General features: G+C 41.3%; 1 protein-coding gene across 8 annotated transcripts in view; it reads left to right on the top strand.

Moving 5' to 3' along the window:
- RAPGEF4 (Rap guanine nucleotide exchange factor 4) overlaps positions 1–14,850 on the top strand; it is a 134,728-nt gene extending 119,878 nt beyond the window's left edge. For 5 of the 8 annotated variants that reach the window (XM_047084119.1, XM_047084118.1, XM_047084112.1 and 2 more), the window contains 4 exons: positions 558–645; positions 1,054–1,118; positions 11,495–11,549; positions 14,671–14,850. In XM_047084119.1, the coding sequence (XP_046940075.1) occupies positions 558–645; positions 1,054–1,118; positions 11,495–11,549; positions 14,671–14,798 (336 nt within the window). In that variant the 3' untranslated portion in view covers positions 14,799–14,850. The remainder of the gene's footprint in view (positions 1–557; positions 646–1,053; positions 1,119–11,494; positions 11,550–14,670) is intronic. The other 3 variants (XM_047084117.1, XM_047084116.1, XM_047084114.1) reach the window with 1 other exon arrangement.
- The last annotated feature ends 1,155 nt before the right edge of the window (positions 14,851–16,005 follow it).

Below are 16,005 nucleotides of genomic sequence, written 5' to 3'. Positions count from 1 at the left end.
CACATAGTTGCAAATGGCAAGATTTCATTCTTTTTGATTGCCGAGTAATACTCCATTGTATATATAGACCACATCTTCTTTTTTTTTACAAGTAGTTTTTATTTTTTTTTCTGTTCATTTCATAGTTTTTTTATTATGAAATTTATTGTCAAATTGGTTTCCATACAACACCCAGTGAGACCACATCTTCTTTATCCATTCATCCGTCGATGGACATTTGGGCTCTTTCCATCCTTTGGCTATCGTTGATAATGCTGCTATAAACATGCGGGTGCATGTGTCCCTTCAAAACAGCACACCTGTATCCCTTGGATAAATGCCTAGTAGTGCAATTGCTGGGTCGTAGGGTAGTTCTATTTTTACTTTTTTGAGGAACTTCCATACTGTTTTCCAGAGTGGCTGCACCGGCTTGCGTTCCCAAGTCTACCTTTCTTTTATAGCTACACTTGGTTGAAAACTATCTGATTGTGGGATAACAAACCTAGGTGTGTTAGGAGGCAGAGGGGGTGGTATGTGTGTCATTAGTCATTAACCAGCATCTCTTTGTTTTTCTAAAGGATCCTTCTAGAAACCACAGGGCCTACAGGCTGACAGTAGCTAAGCTGGAGCCTCCTCTCATCCCCTTCATGCCTTTGCTCATTAAAGGTAATTCTGAGGGAACCCACAGGTCAAGCCAGTGATGAGTGTGTGGGGAAGAAAACGAACAAGAGCCTCAACAGACTGATCTCTTTGGGAAGAACAGTCCTGCCCCTTGCACCTTCTTCATCACCTCCTCTCCCCCTTGACTTTTCTGAAAGTGTTAGGAAGATTACGGGAGCAGCAGGGATCCATGATTTGCAAGACTTGCTAGGGAAACAGTTAGTTTGGAAATTTTACTAATCTCAGGTAAAGTGCTTTCAAAAGTTAAACACCTAACATAAAAGGAACTATTATCAGCTTTCTTCAACTGCAGTGTTATGCAAATCCTCCAGCATAATCTAATGGTGCTATTGTGGTTTCTTAGTATGACATATTTCTGTTAGTGATTAGAATGTGACTTTTATTTCTTTGCAGATATGACATTTACTCATGAGGGGAACAAGACGTTCATTGACAATCTAGTAAACTTTGAAAAAATGGTACGTACGGTATTGTAACCTTAACCACAATGTTTCTTTAAAATAAAATTTGCATTTGTACTAATAAAGGAAATAATTTCCATATATGCTGCCATGTTAAAAAGGTAGTTACGCATAAAGGAGTTTTGAAATATTCGGCTCAAATTGGCTACCTATTTTAGCCTGTCAGTTCTCTTTTGTGCAACTGAATGGCATTTGTGCTGCAGTTCACAGCAGCAGCTAGCTTTTATGCCGTGTGCTTCGTCCTTGGCTGCCTGTTGCTAAAATGCGTGAATGTTCCAGAGTGACTTCTATGTTGTTGTTTTGTTGTCAGGTTTGTAGAGCTAGACTTCCCTAGGATGCCTTTGAATTGTTTATCTGTTGAGCCTGACTTTAGTGCACGTAGGTAAAAGGCAACTCCATGGCAGATCTTTCTTGCGGAGTATTCATCTAAATGTATAAATAAATAAAGTTCACCCAAGTTCAGAGAGGGAACTTGAAAATCTTCACAACCAAAAACAATTTTTTAAAGAAATAACAGAAGTGAAACTGGCACGTATTCAGTATTCTGCAACTCCCTTCATCAAGGAAAAGCTGTTATCTGGCATTGGTTACTTTGCAGTTTATTTTCTTATCTTCCGTGAAGCAATAAAGCAGGTCGTGCCAAAACCTATCTTTAGCTACAAAGTGCATGTTAATGGAATGCTCCATTGTCTTCTAAATCCTTTGGCTGCAGCCTGGATGGATGGGGTGTTACAGCCTTATCTCTGTGTGGGTAAGCATCTGCCTGGGGTTATGGTTTGCAGTGGTGAATGTGGCACTGCAGGAAAAGCTCAGGACTTGGGAGTTCAGGAGACATGAGGTTCAATTCTCAGCTTCGTCCCCCATAGCGGCCCCATAAGTTCTCTGTGCGTCCATTTCCCCAACCGGAAGTAGCGATCATGCCTACTCTCTCCATGTCTGGAGATTGTCAATGGGTCCAGGGCATGTAAGCATTCCTGTATGCCATAGAGTGCTATAGAATTCTTCTCAGAAAACTGTTCTTCTCATCATTCCTTGATATCCAGCCGGTATGTATGACTCCAGGGCAACTGGAAACATCATGCAGTGATCCTGTAAGGATTGGACCATCCAGCTTTGGGAATGAGCAAGCCCAGCCTGGTGAAAAGGTCAAGCAATTGCTGGGCAACAGGTTTCCATGTCTTCGGCTTGTTAGGAAATAGCACATGAGTTCACACCTCCTCAAAAGGACTCCATACTAGATGGCAAATATTTCCTCAGCGGTCTTCTCCTCCAAAGGCAGAGTACAAACATCTCTAATATTGTGTCAGTTTAGTAATTCTTTGGTCAAAGGAAAAAACATTCTTTTGTCTTGCTCACTTATTAGTATGGAGAATTAAACATATTTCCCTGATTTCTCAAAACTTGTTTTCCAGAAATGAAAGATTTAGCAAATAGGTAAAGAACCTTCCAGATCACTTATGCAGAAATGCAAACTGAGGGGTAGCTGAGCCAACTATTTGACTATAAAATATACATGTGCACAGAGGCGTAGAAGTCAGAGTTCCCTAAAGAGTTGACTGAGCTTTAGAACTTTTGATCATTAAAGTTAACTGAACAGAACAAACAAGGATAGCAAAACTATCTGTCACGGAGAATGAAAGTTGTTTCATCTGGGCTTTTAGATCTTGGTGTTGCCTCCGTAACCTTCAAAGGAAGAGTCGTGTTCATTGGATATTAAGAGAATTCCCCTTCTCCACTTCTCCAGTTCTCTACTTCATGCCCACAGCCATGGGTTCTTAAATGCCTACCTGTGAGAGGAGACCCTTCATACCCTGCTCCTCACATCCCGTTCTCAGAGAGATTCCACTTTAACTTAAAAGCAACTGAACGGCCGGGAGAGCAGTTCAGCTGTGATAACAGAAACCTAAATTGACAATGGCTTAAGCAAGCTAAGTTGTTGTTTTTTTTTTCTTCATGTGAATGTCTAAGCGAATGTGATAGCTTATGAAGCAGTCAAAGTTCCCGGCTTCTCCTCCCTTGCCATATCACCATGGTCCAAAATGGCAGACCAGCACCACCCCATTGCAGGTACAGGGAAGGGGAAAGGGAGAAGGTGAAGAGAGTGAAGGGAGTACTGAAAGAGAACTGTTTAGTTCTCTACTATAGCAACTATAAATTGTATTTCATTTAATAAATCATACCACGAGAAAGTTTAATTTTACAATTACCTTTCTGTGAGTTTAGTGTTTCTGGTAAATGAAATGGAATTTCAAAACAAGATTTGATTATGTTTTTTAAACCTGACCTTGACCAACCTGGCACTTGTTGTTAGCTTTCCCACCTTCTGTCCCCATAAACAAGCCCACCCCTGTTCCCATAGCATCACCCCTGCCACATACAACTCCCACTAGTGGCCCCCCATTGATGCTGTGTGTCTTGGGAAGGATACAACTCTCTTTTCAAGTTGATGTCCACACCACTTCCCAGTCATTCATCAGCCAGGCCAAGGTGGTGAGCAGAACTGGCAGACTTTGTGGGGCTGGTAGGCGGTGTCCCCAGAGGGAACCCCTGCCAGGGGCAGAAGTCACCAGGGAAGCCAGGAACACAGATGCCTTTTCTTGGTGGCAGCATTGCCCAGTCACAGCAAACTACTGTGCCAGCCCTAAGTATTTTTATTTTGAACCTTTTTACCCTTGAGGTATGAAATGAGGATTAGAGAATTTGTTGCATATTGGTTTTCAGGATTTATGAGTATGAACAAAAGAGAATTCACACTCTGATCCTTATGCAAAAAAAAAAAAAAAAAAGGCAGACATTCTTTCATTTGGGGGGAACATAAAGGAGTATTCAAAAAAATGTTTGAATAAAGCCCTTTGTATCTTTCTATGGCATACATGAATATTTATAACATTTAGGAGGTAGACTAGCAATGGATTAGAGGATAATATGCTGGCTGGCTGCCACTATCCCAGGCTGCATAAAGCATGCTGATAGCCATGGATGCTACTGTATTAGGAGGTTGGTTCTATTTCAGACATACCCATATTTAGGTGTATTTATTTATGAACATTATTTTAAGATAGTCATTTTATTTGGAATGAGAGGCATGGGGCAAGCTTCTACACTTCTGGAAACATTAACAGAAGCTAACTCATTGAGGAAAGAGAAATGCTTTGAATCCTTTTATTTCTGTATCAGTAATTACAGCATTACATAACTAGCAATGATATGTTTTCTATCACCAATAATATTATTACAAGATCCATGGAGAAAGCATCGGATTTATATCAAGCTATGGAGAAAAGAACCTCCAAGTAAAAATCAAAATGTTCAAATACATGCAGTTCTCAGAACTTTCCAACACAATAAAAACCTACAAGAGGACCTTGCAAGTTTATCTCTTTATATAGAACTCACAAACTGGGCTAAAAGCAGATTTTCCAAAAAATATGTTTCAAAGCAATGCAGTTTGTGTTGACTGTTCCGGCAAAAGGTTTTGCTAGGAAATGCAAAGAAATCCCATCATCTTTGACCATTAGGAAATTATTTATAGTGAAGAAGGTAAAACATAAATATGTGAAATATTAAAAGCAAAAAAAGATATAGAAACTAGTTTACAATAGTAATAAAAGAGATGTCCAAAGGCACAAAGAGAGGTAACTTGAGCTATATCAAGAGGAAAACAAAACCATGTTAAATACAACAACATAATGTAATCAAATCCAGACTTGTTACTCTGAGCACCATCTAGCCTCACCTCACACTTCATCTTCTCTGTATTCAATCCAAGTTGGCAAAACCAACCTTTCTTCTTTTTTTTTTTTTTTTTTTTTTCCCTGCCTCGGGGCCTTTGCATTGAGTTGCTACCTTTGCCTGAAACTGTCTCTCTGCTAGTCTTCACCTATCTGGGCTTTCTCATCATTTGGGTCTCAGCTCATGTGTCCCCTCCTCCAAGTGCTCTTTCCTGACCACCCTCAAACATTCTTCTTTACTTGTCTGTCTTCCCCACTAGAATATAAGTGTCCTAGACCAGGTATTTAATCAGTTTTGTTCACTGATACTTCTCTAGCACCCAATAAAAGAATAACCCAGTTATATTCCAGTTGGGATTTAATCCAAATAGTGTTTTCTATTTTATTAGAACATTTGATTAAGCGGAATTTCCCAAGCACTTTGCATTACTGATAGTTTATGCAAGATGATTCCCTCAGCCTTCTTTCTGTTCCTAACTGGACATCATCCTACCTCCCCTCCTACCTGTGGTGCTGTGTCTGCCTCTCATTGTCCTTTCCTGAATGCAGAGAAGCACAATAGTCTGCATTTGCCTGGACAGGCACCTGAGCTACCATGTCCCATGGCCATGATATGTACAATGTACCGTGAGCATCTTGCACGTTACATGTGCATATCTGTATGTCACACACCTCTTGGATATTAAAGATCCATAGCCAGGGGACGGGGCTCAGGGTTCTTCCTCAAAAATGCATATAGTGGAGCCTGGCTGAGCTCCGGGGCCTTTTGTCTTTTATCTCTGTTCCTTACCATGCAGTTAATTCTACTTGGTTGCTATCATGGGCACCATCCTTGTAGGTGAGAGACTATATATTTCTAGATCTTGTGGGGAAAAAAGTCCTGTCCTAAATATATGAGGATCTGATAAAATAATCAGGTGATATAGATGTGGTTTTACACATGCTCAGCAAGGAATTATTGACAGAGATCTTTTTTTTATTTGATAGGCATTCAGATGGACGCAGAGTCAAATCAATAGGGGCAGAAATAAGAAAAGGTAACACGGGAAACATTAAGAACAAGGTTGGCAAAGATCTCAAGTGGCGAGAGAAGGAAAGGCCAAACTGTTCAGGGTAGGCATTTAAAAGAGGGCTGAAGTCCAGGAGCGGCTCCTCAAAGGACTCCGAGCTGAGAGGCCACATAGCCTGTGAAGAGGGAGGCTGTCCTGGCAGCTGTCTGTCTGTGGGAGGGAGGTCAAGAGAGTGTAACAGTGCAAGGTGGCATTGCCTGGAGGGCCTGCTGGTCTGAACTTGAAAAATAGACAGAAAAGCCTGTTCCTCTTCAAGGATGGGAGAGCTAAGGGAAAGCTGGGCCCGGGGGACCAAAGTCAGTATAGAGGTGGCCAGAAAAGCTGGAGACAGCCTGCTAGGTTATCAACTTGTCTGGATAGGCACAAAGGCAGAAGTTGGCCAGCCCCCTCCTGAGGGCACGGTACCACAGAAAGGTAAACAGGGAGGTCCAGGCCAAGGGCCCAGTCTGAGAAGTGCCTCCGACCCTTCACAGGATTCAAGGGGAATTACCTGCATCAGAGCTGGAGGGAAATGTGTTTGGAACTGCAGCCTCAGGGCCACTTGCCTGTGCCGGGTTGGAGTGCAGACAGCCACTCGCCCCTTCCTATGGACAGCACCTTTGTACTGGGCATCTTGTAAGGCAGGCCCTGGGAGAGACTTCTGCTTCTGAATCGCTCTGTTTTCAGCTAAAGAAATAAGAACTTGAGGGTAGTTACAGAGTCCTTGGCTTGCTACCTCCTTTTTTCTTCCTGAGCTTCCCTCCATGAGTTCATGTCCTGAGGGAAATTCATCAGCCTTCCTATGGGCCCATCTCGTAGCCTCCCAGGTGAGGAACCGCACGAACATATTAATTTGTGCAAATAAACGCTGAAGACCTGGACCTAGAATTAGTCTCTGGAAAAAGTGGGTGGCTGTGTGCAATCTGAAACGTGGAACCCCAAGGTTCTAACTTCTAACTGTGGACTGCTTTCTTGGCGAGGGCCCTTGCAACTCTGAGGTGGAGATTCCCAGTGGGGGTGGTGGGGACACATCAAAATGAGTTCAGGTGTGGAGTGGGGGGGTCACGCCGTCCACCTATACTGATGGTGAGAACGCCTTCGAAAGGAGCATATTCTCCTCACTTCACCCCCCACGTACAAACTGCTATTTTAATAAGCCAGTTTCGAAAGGGAGTGTGTCATAAACCTCAGGGTTGCTGAGATGGGGGAAAAAGATGGGAGGCTCTGCCTTGGAGTAAGCAAGTATTTCCCCACCGCCTGGCATTATAGGAAAGCTGCCTGGCCTGCTCCAGGCGGGCCAGCCTGCTCCGGCAGGATCAGCGAGCCTAGGGTATAATCTTTGGCTTCATCCCTGCTGTGGTAGTTGGATAACAAAGCCTGTGTTTCTCTTTAACCTTAGTTTCTGCCAACCTTAACTGAGAACACCAGTGAATGAATGGCTGTTTGCCGTCAAAAACAACATGTAAGGCTTAAGTCTGCAGAAGGATAGAAAGACTCTAAGCAGATAAATGCAAAATCCTCCACTTTGGGCCAAGAAATCAACTGCACATCTACAGAGAATGAAGCTGTGTCCAAACAGCAGCTCAATGAAATGGGTTCAGAGGTTTTATCCGCTAGTAGTTCAACAGATGTCAGTAAGGTGACTTTTCTTTAAATTGTGGACTCAGATCTGTAGCATCATCTAGATCAAGGAAGGAAAATAATTCTTCTGCACTCTGTGATTTGCTTAATCCAGGGCACCGTGCTAGAGACTGCCTTAAAGAGACCCAAACAGGGGCGCCTGGGTGGCGCAGTCGGTTAAGCGTCCGACTTCAGCCAGGTCACGATCTCGCGGTCAGTGAGTTCGAGCCCCGCGTCAGGCTCTGGGCTGATGGCTCAGAGCCTGGAGCCTGTTTCCGATTCTGTGTCTCCCTCTCTCTCTGCCCCTCCCCCGTTCATGCTCTGCCTCTCTCTGTCCCAAAAATAAATAAACGTTGAAAAAAAAAAAAAAAAAGACCCAAACAGGTCTTATGGAAAATTGTTAAAGTGATTGGCAATACTTCACAATTTTTATTTTATTTTGAAGTTTATTTATTTATTTTGGGGGAGAGAGAGAGAGCAGGGGAGGAGCAGAGACACACACAGAGAGAGAGAGAGAGAGAGAGAGGCAGAGAATCCCAAGCAGACTCCACACTGTCAGCATGGAGCCCGAGGCGGGGCTCAAATTCACAAACCGTGAGAGATCATGACCTGAGCCGAAATCAAGAGTCAGGTGCTGGGGCGCCTTGGTAGCTCAGTCGGTTAAGCGGCCGACTTCAGCTCAGGTCATGATTTCGCAGTCCATGAGTTCGAGCCCCGCGTCGGGCTCTGTGCTGACAGCTCAGAGCCTGGAGCCTGTTTCAGATTCTGTGTCTCCCTCTCTCTGACCCTCCCCCGTTCATGCTCTGTCTGTCTCAAAAATAAATAAACGTTAAAAAAAATTAAAAAAATAAAAGAGTCAGGTGCTTAACTGACTGAGCCACCCAGGTGCCCCAGAATTGGCAATATATAGATTGAACCAGAAAAGACTTGGGAGGTGGGGAGACATCCACAATGGTTGTCTTCTCGTGTTTGAAGAACTGTCCTGATAAGAAGGAACTAAATGTATATGCTGTGGCTCCAGAGCTCACAACGAGGATCGGTGGGTGAAAAGCAGAGGGAAAATGACTTTGACTGAGAATGATAAAGAAATGTCTAATAGTTAGAAATGTCTAAAAATGGAAGGGGCTGGCCTTGGCGAGAATGAGTAGCTCCCGCTGGATGCATCCGAACGGTGGGAAGCTGCTGTTGATAGGCAGGCTATAAAAGGCATTATGCACCTTGCAGACACTTGAAGAAGGGGACTTCTGAAGCCTCTTTTGGCAACCCAGGAGAGAGCCTGGTAGTTGGGTGCAGCTGTTAACAGCATAGTGCAGGTGTCCATGGGTGCAAAAGAGGGTGGAGTCAAAATATCAAGTTAACCCTTCTTTGGCCTTGTGAAAGCATTCCGTAACTATGCATCGCCTGGCAGTGCTGGTGGGGTTCACAGGCGGTTACCGAGGGTTTACATATTGCAGCGTTTCCCTGCGGACCTCACGGAGGAAAACAATGGGCCTTGTTGCAAAGCCAGGTTTGGATTTCAAAGTTAAACTGAAGTTACCTCTGAGTACAATTAAAAAGGATACGTCAAAATTAAAACCATTGTTAGAATTAATCAAAGATTTAGAAAGGTAGAATGAACTCCAGAGCTGGAAATTACTGATTTAAACAATTGTTCTCACATTTTAAACCACATAATGAGCTAAAAATTATGAAGCCTCAGAGTATAGCTGTAAAGAGTAGTCTAAAACCGAAGTCAGAATGAAATGTTTTAGCTTTCAAAACTAAAAAGCAGAACAATTGCTCCCTACAAAATGGTATAGGAAGAGGTTTCTGACCCCTGCTAATTGTTTTATTATTCTTCAGAGGGGCACTCTGGCAGCATTTCCCTGGGTTTTCAGTAATTACACTCCATTCAGTATCTGAAGAATTACAATAATTCCACACAGAATATACTCGTGCCCTTCCGATGCAAAGCCTTTACAGAAGTGAAAAAACAACTTACAGTAAATTAGCAGGAAAATTATCATAGTTACTGTTTATTTCAGGGCTCCATATATCAGAGGCTAATTCTACATTGTATGTTACGTTTTCTTGGAGGTATTTGTAGTATATTTCACATGCTGACCAACAGACATGCTGGTTTTTAGGATCTTTTATGAAAATGACGTTCAAACTTTTCCGATTGCCTCTCTGTGTATGAGAAATTACCCAGTGCAGATGCATATCACTTAATACTTGACAGAGTCCGCAAAGCCTCAGTATTCAGCAGGCTGCGATCAGTGTTCACATACACTTGTAAAGCTTTGACTCTTCTGTGAGTTTTTTTTTTCCCTGCCAAATAAGTTGGGGTTTTGTTTGCTTGTCTGTTTTAACACTACAGAAGGTTTCTCAGTCATTTTGTATACTTTGGCAAGCCAAGGGTCCATGAGAGAAGAAAGCAAGGACTAGAATTACATGGCCACTCAGAGATAAGAAAATCTCTTTCCCTGGCTGGAGCCTGATCAATTTTCTGCTCGTGTTAGAATTAATCCACCATCTCCGCGGGACCCCCTTTAGAGTCTGAGTAGCAAAGGTGTCCTGAGACAATATACAGAGTCTGGGGGTCCCAGCTGCTGTTCAAATACCATCAGCAAGAAATGTGCATACATTCTGGCTGAGAAATGGTCTCATGGATGTTTTTCCCCATGTTTCTGCCCTTCATATTTTTCCTCCTTTCTTCTTTTGTCTTAAACTGAGTGCAGTATAAAAAATTCACTTGTAAGTCTTTATGGCAACCAAAACATTACAAAGAAATTGAGAGGATCACTTAATGACAAAATTAACAAAGGTTAAATAAGTTACCATCCATCCATAAAGTTGAATACCTACTCGTTTTTTAAAAATGCTTTAAAATGCAAGTGGCATGGAAAACAGTCACAATGCCACATGAAAAAAATGTATATCACAACAGAAATACATATGTAAAATATGACTTCAATTGTTTGAAAAATTTTTACTTACTTATTTTTATTTTTTTTTTTTTATTTATTTTTTTTTTTTTTAATTTTTTTTTTTCGACGTTTATTTATTTTTGGGACAGAGAGAGACAGAGCATGAACGGGGGAGGGGCAGAGAGAGAGGGAGACACAGAATCGGAAACAGGCTCCAGGCTCCGAGCCATCAGCCCAGAGCCTGACGCGGGGCTCGAACTCACGGACTGCGAGATCGTGACCTGGCTGAAGTCGGACGCTTAACCGACTGCGCCACCCAGGCGCCCCTTTACTTACTTATTTTTAAAGCATTAGAAGGAATTGTACTAAAATATTAATGAAGTGACTCTGTAAGGTGTATTCTAAGTGACTTCTACTTTGCTCTTAACTTTTATTCATTTTCTCAAATGTGCACACATTAGTGTTATGATCAGAAAGGAAGAAGAAGGAAGGAGAGAGGAAATCAGATAATTGAGATTAACATTAAAACACACACTTTGGCTGGAAGATTAGAAGGGTCAGTAATGCACAGAGTTGAGAAAAATGTATAGGTAGAATATTTTGATTATATTCAGTCTAATCTAATGCCTCATTACTGAGTCCTGTTTCTTATGAGGCACTTGATAAGCTAACCCTTCTCCAAATCTCAGATAGTCACAAATTCGCTTACAAGGTCACAGTGACCTCTGGGAAGGGATGGTGAAAACGAGTCCTGAGGAGTAAGACACGGTCTGAGAAACAACAGACTGATTTTTATGTCAGAGGCACAAACAACTCAACTAGAATTATGCCATTAGTACTCCTCATCTGAGAAGTGCCTTGTATGTGTGACTATAGATGCCTCTTTCAAGTAATGAAACCTGTTCTACATCAACCAGCTGCCTCCAGATAGTCAATGTCTCAGAACAGAATGTTTTTCACGGGCTCAGGTGTTACTGAAATAAATCATGGTTTGGTTTCCTTTATGGGCTATACACTAAGCTTACTTGCATCTCATTCTTCCTTTTTTTCTCTATTCTTTTTAGCGCATGATTGCGAATACTGCCAGAACAGTGAGATACTGCAGGAGCCAGCCCTTCAGTAAGTTAAATGCTACCGTGTGCTGCAATCTAGATCTGGGTGATTAAGTCCTTTTTAATGAGGCTACCGAGACATTCTAGAAGTCTGGGTAGTATTTGATTGTGTCAGGGGCACTTTGGACCACGAATTCTCATGGGATAGAGGCCTTGAGTTGAAGGATTTTCTAGCTGTAGAACTAGAAACTAACCCTAGAAATACTATTTTATGAATGAACTTAAAGAGAATAAATTTGCTCGTTCTAGTGTGACTAGAGACGACTAAGGTATGATCACCAACGAATCCTGCCTCAAAGCAACTCTTTATGACTCACTGCTTGATGTGGAGAAACTCACATCAATTCCTGATGACTCAGTTCTGTCGTTTATAAACTGGGAAAGATAATATTTATTGTCTCTTGGGGTGTTGCAAGAATGCATTAATGGCTATAACACATTTGTAAAAGGTCCCATAGCAGGAATTCATATTCTATTTGTAGTATTCTCAGGTGAATTTAAGATGTTCTTCCTAAATCTGAACATATAGCAAAATAACTGCTGCCGTACAATGCTTTAATATAAAACTATTACCAATAATAAATAGCAACCTTAAACCGATGGGGATTAGGTTGCATCACAGAACCAGATCAGCTCGCCAGACCAGTGCTGCTGTCTCCTGGGCTGGGACTTTGGGTGGGGGTGGAGCTTTGGCTCCCTCGAGCTGGGCTGGGAGTCAGAAGGTGGCCCCTATAAAAGTTCTTTGCTAAATTCATTGTATGAGTCACTTGAAGTCATTTGGCTCATTAAGCCAACATGATCATTTGAGATGGACGTGACTTTGAGGCTCAGTACAGTCCCTTCCAATAAACCTTGTGCTAAAAGAGGCTAAAAGTTTCTCAATTTACTAACCAGAGCTGTCTTTACCCTCCCTAGCCCAGGACTGGCTCAAAGTGAGGGTTTGCTAACGCAGGATGCCAGAACTGAAAACTGCTCACTTTTTAATGTACAGAGGAGGAAAAAAAATCTATGAAAAGTAATCTTTCCTTAGGGAGCAAGTAGCCCTTTAAAAATTTTACTCAAATGACCGTGCCTCCTCTTCCTTCCAAAATGGGAATAGTCTTGCATGTCGTCAACCGTTCCTGCGTCGATTCTGCAAGGATTAAAATGTCTCACATCTCTTCATCTAGTAATTTACTGTATGTATAAAGACATGGTCTTAAAGCAGCCATACAAGTGAAATATGAGAATATATAAGTGATGTCAGTCTACAACAAGGCCCATGAACCCATGGCCCTTTGGGGCTCTAGGAAATTCCTGAAATGAAACACAAAATTTCTGTGCCTGAGAGGGTTTGTAGCCTTGGGAAGGTTCTCAGTGAGATCGAAGAACTGTGATAGAATATGTTTTGTTCCATAAGCTTCTTTGGAAGTAAATCCTACATTCTCCTACATCTTCTCCTAGAAAAGTGGGGGTGGGCTGGGGGGATTTTATATATATGTGTGTGTGTGTGTGTGTGTATATATATATATATATATATATATATACACACACACAATATCCACTGCATATGTTGAAGTTATCAGTAACTGCTGGTAAACAACAGCTGCTCAGCTCTGAAGTCAACAGTCTATAGATAAAGCTATAGGAATAGATTTGTAAACATTGTGGGAATATGTACAATGTAATTACAGTATATTGTACATATAGAGTACACTGCCAGGGAAAAAGTGAGGAATTAAACACTGTGGTATTATTTATATGTGATAATTATACTGATGAGTTTCTTCCTAAAGCAAGTAGGGGCCTTTGTATTTTCTCTCTGCTATTCTGTGTTCAGACCTGCAACACTACCCTCCACCCCATATGCAGATGGCATTCTAACTGTCTTTGGGAGTGATGTCAGTGCCCTGCTTAGAAAAGAGCCCCCTACTGGTGATCCATGGGGCAGAAGTAGCCCATGGACCGCAGCAGAAGTGTTGGGTCTACACAGAACATGTTTCCCCTTTTATTTGGAAATAATGTTGCCATTAAAAAATTCCAGGAAAGAAATCCAGACTTCTCATTTCTCTAGAAAAATAGGAAGATCTGGCAACTCAGAATGCAGATTCCCAGACAGCAGCATCATGCGGGAGCTGAATAGTCACTTTCAAAGGGACCTGGGTTTCCAGTTCACCACTGTCAGATTTGGCCTTCCTCACCCATATATATTCTCTGCAGAGGGCTCTGGACACATATTTGGTTCTTCTTTCAGCCTGGTTTTGGAGAAATCTGTGAACTTCAGATGGCTCCACTGCTTACATGCTTGGGGAAGTAGGTGAGAATAGAATAGTAATTGGGATTTCTGAACAAGTAGCATCAGGAAATCGAAGGTCTAGCAGAAGTTATGACTTCAGCACATGAGCTGAGCTTTTCCTTACACGTGAACAGTCTCGAAGAGCACACATCTATGCAGTGATACTGTATACTCTTTGCAAGTAACAAGGAGAGTCAGATTTATTAATCTCACTGGCTTGCTTCAGTTCAGCCCAGGTGTTAAGCACTTTTGTTAGGAGCTACTGAAAACTATGTCTTGGGGCGCCTGGGTGGCTCAGTCAGTTAAGCGTCCTACTCTTGGATTCCGCTCGGGTCATGATCTCATGGTTTGTGAGTTCGAGCCCCACATCAGGCTCTGTCCTATCAACTTGAGATTCTCTTTCTTCCTCTCTCCTCCCTTCCCACTCTCTCTCTCTCTGTCGAAAATAAATAAATAATACTTTTAAAAAAAGAAAAAAAGTACGTCTTTTGCCATTAGTCCTTGTCTGTATCAAAGGGAGAAGAGAGCTGAGTGTGAGACACAGGTGGGATGGAAAGAGGAAGCAATTTTTAATGTATAACCAGGGGCTATCAGGTGATGCTTTCACTTTAATTTGGTGCCATTTTTTTACAACAAAGGAAAATGATCAAAATAGGTGATTCCAGAGAAGAAAAGGGTAGGAGAGAGGAGATGGAATATCCCAGTGGAAACATTTCAATGAATATGGTATGTTGAAAGGTTTCAATGGAAACTTGGAATCCATGGTAAATGTAACAAATAATTGGAGAAAATAAAGCTGTATCTTATATGCATATATTACACAATGCCAATTTGCTCTCTTCTCTTTCAACAGATCCTGATGCAGCTCAAGCTAATAAGAACCATCAGGATGTCCGGAGTTATGTCCGGCAATTAAATGTGATTGACAACCAGAGAACTTTATCACAGATGTCACACAGATTAGAGCCTCGTCGACCGTAGACATTTAAAGTGCCCAGAGCAGTGGTTTGCCTCCAGTCCACAGTCTTTCAAAAATGCCATTTATGCTACTACTGACTGTATTGTCACTAGAAAATTCTACAAAACAAGCAGAAACGCACCCTGAGACATGTCAGGGCTGCAGCGTACCAGCGTCATAGTAAGAGAAGAAATTCTTTGACTTGCATAAAGCTTTCACACTCTAGCATAGGAATCTCCAATTTGTAGTCACACTATTTTATTTCCAATTGTGCCATCCTCTTTGCTGAAACATAAATTAAGTCCCGATGATAATGGTAGAAACACCATTGTCAAGAGACATATCAAGCCCCTGACAGTTTTTCGCAGAGAGTTGGCCGAGTGAGATGTGCTACAAATGCTGTGGTGGTATAGTTTCACAATTTTATCTCAACCTTGATTTTGGAGCATGGGGGTCTTGGAAGGTGTCGAGGAATCACATAAATCCAAACCATAACTTGTATTCTAGCATCTTCATAGTCTTACCTCTGAAGGAATTGAACCCAACCACATTACTATAAAACATTATGGCTATTGATGTAATTTAGGGAGGACTGGTCCATAATTTCTGGATGATATATAGAATAATATTTATGTTTACAATGTAACTTTTTTAAACTCACAAATCAGGATTACATACATAAGAATTCCACTAAGAAACTCCAAGGTTCTAAAAATTGCCAGCGTGAAGATAAGAAAAGAACATTTCAAAAGAGCACAATATGCACAAAACATTTTTCAAAATTAAAATATTTTCCTGGGCATTAAAAATCTTTACTATTGGCTAATTATTGTTACTGACTAAAAAAACACATATTTTCTGGACTTAAATGTTATTACAGATATCTTAATTTTCAGCAATTGTTTTGCACTTTCAAATAGATTGTAAATAGTTCATTCAATCAATGGTATAGAGTTATTTATTTGCTATATAATAGATATTGTGCCAAATGATTACTTTTTATTTATTTTATTTAGTATGTAATTTTGGAGTACATTTTTTCCTCTTTTCACAATTAGGCTACATTTAATGCGTAGGAATTGTATGTATGTATATCTTCTGTAAATAACAGTATCTTCATTAAATATAATTGTTGACAAGAAAAGGTTGTGCTGTTCTCAGTTCCTATAATACGGGAGGGGTAACCATTCGGTATGGTGGGGACTCAGATTTTTTTTAATTGAAATAAAA

Source organism: Lynx rufus, unplaced genomic scaffold (genome assembly GCF_022079265.1).
Source record: "Lynx rufus isolate CCGP_SWC_20201006 ecotype Redwood Valley unplaced genomic scaffold, mLynRuf1.p SCAF_2, whole genome shotgun sequence".
Classification (NCBI taxonomy): domain Eukaryota; kingdom Metazoa; phylum Chordata; class Mammalia; order Carnivora; family Felidae; genus Lynx; species Lynx rufus.
Note: the sequence above shows the minus strand (reverse complement) of the source record. Positions and strands in the feature narration are given on the sequence as shown.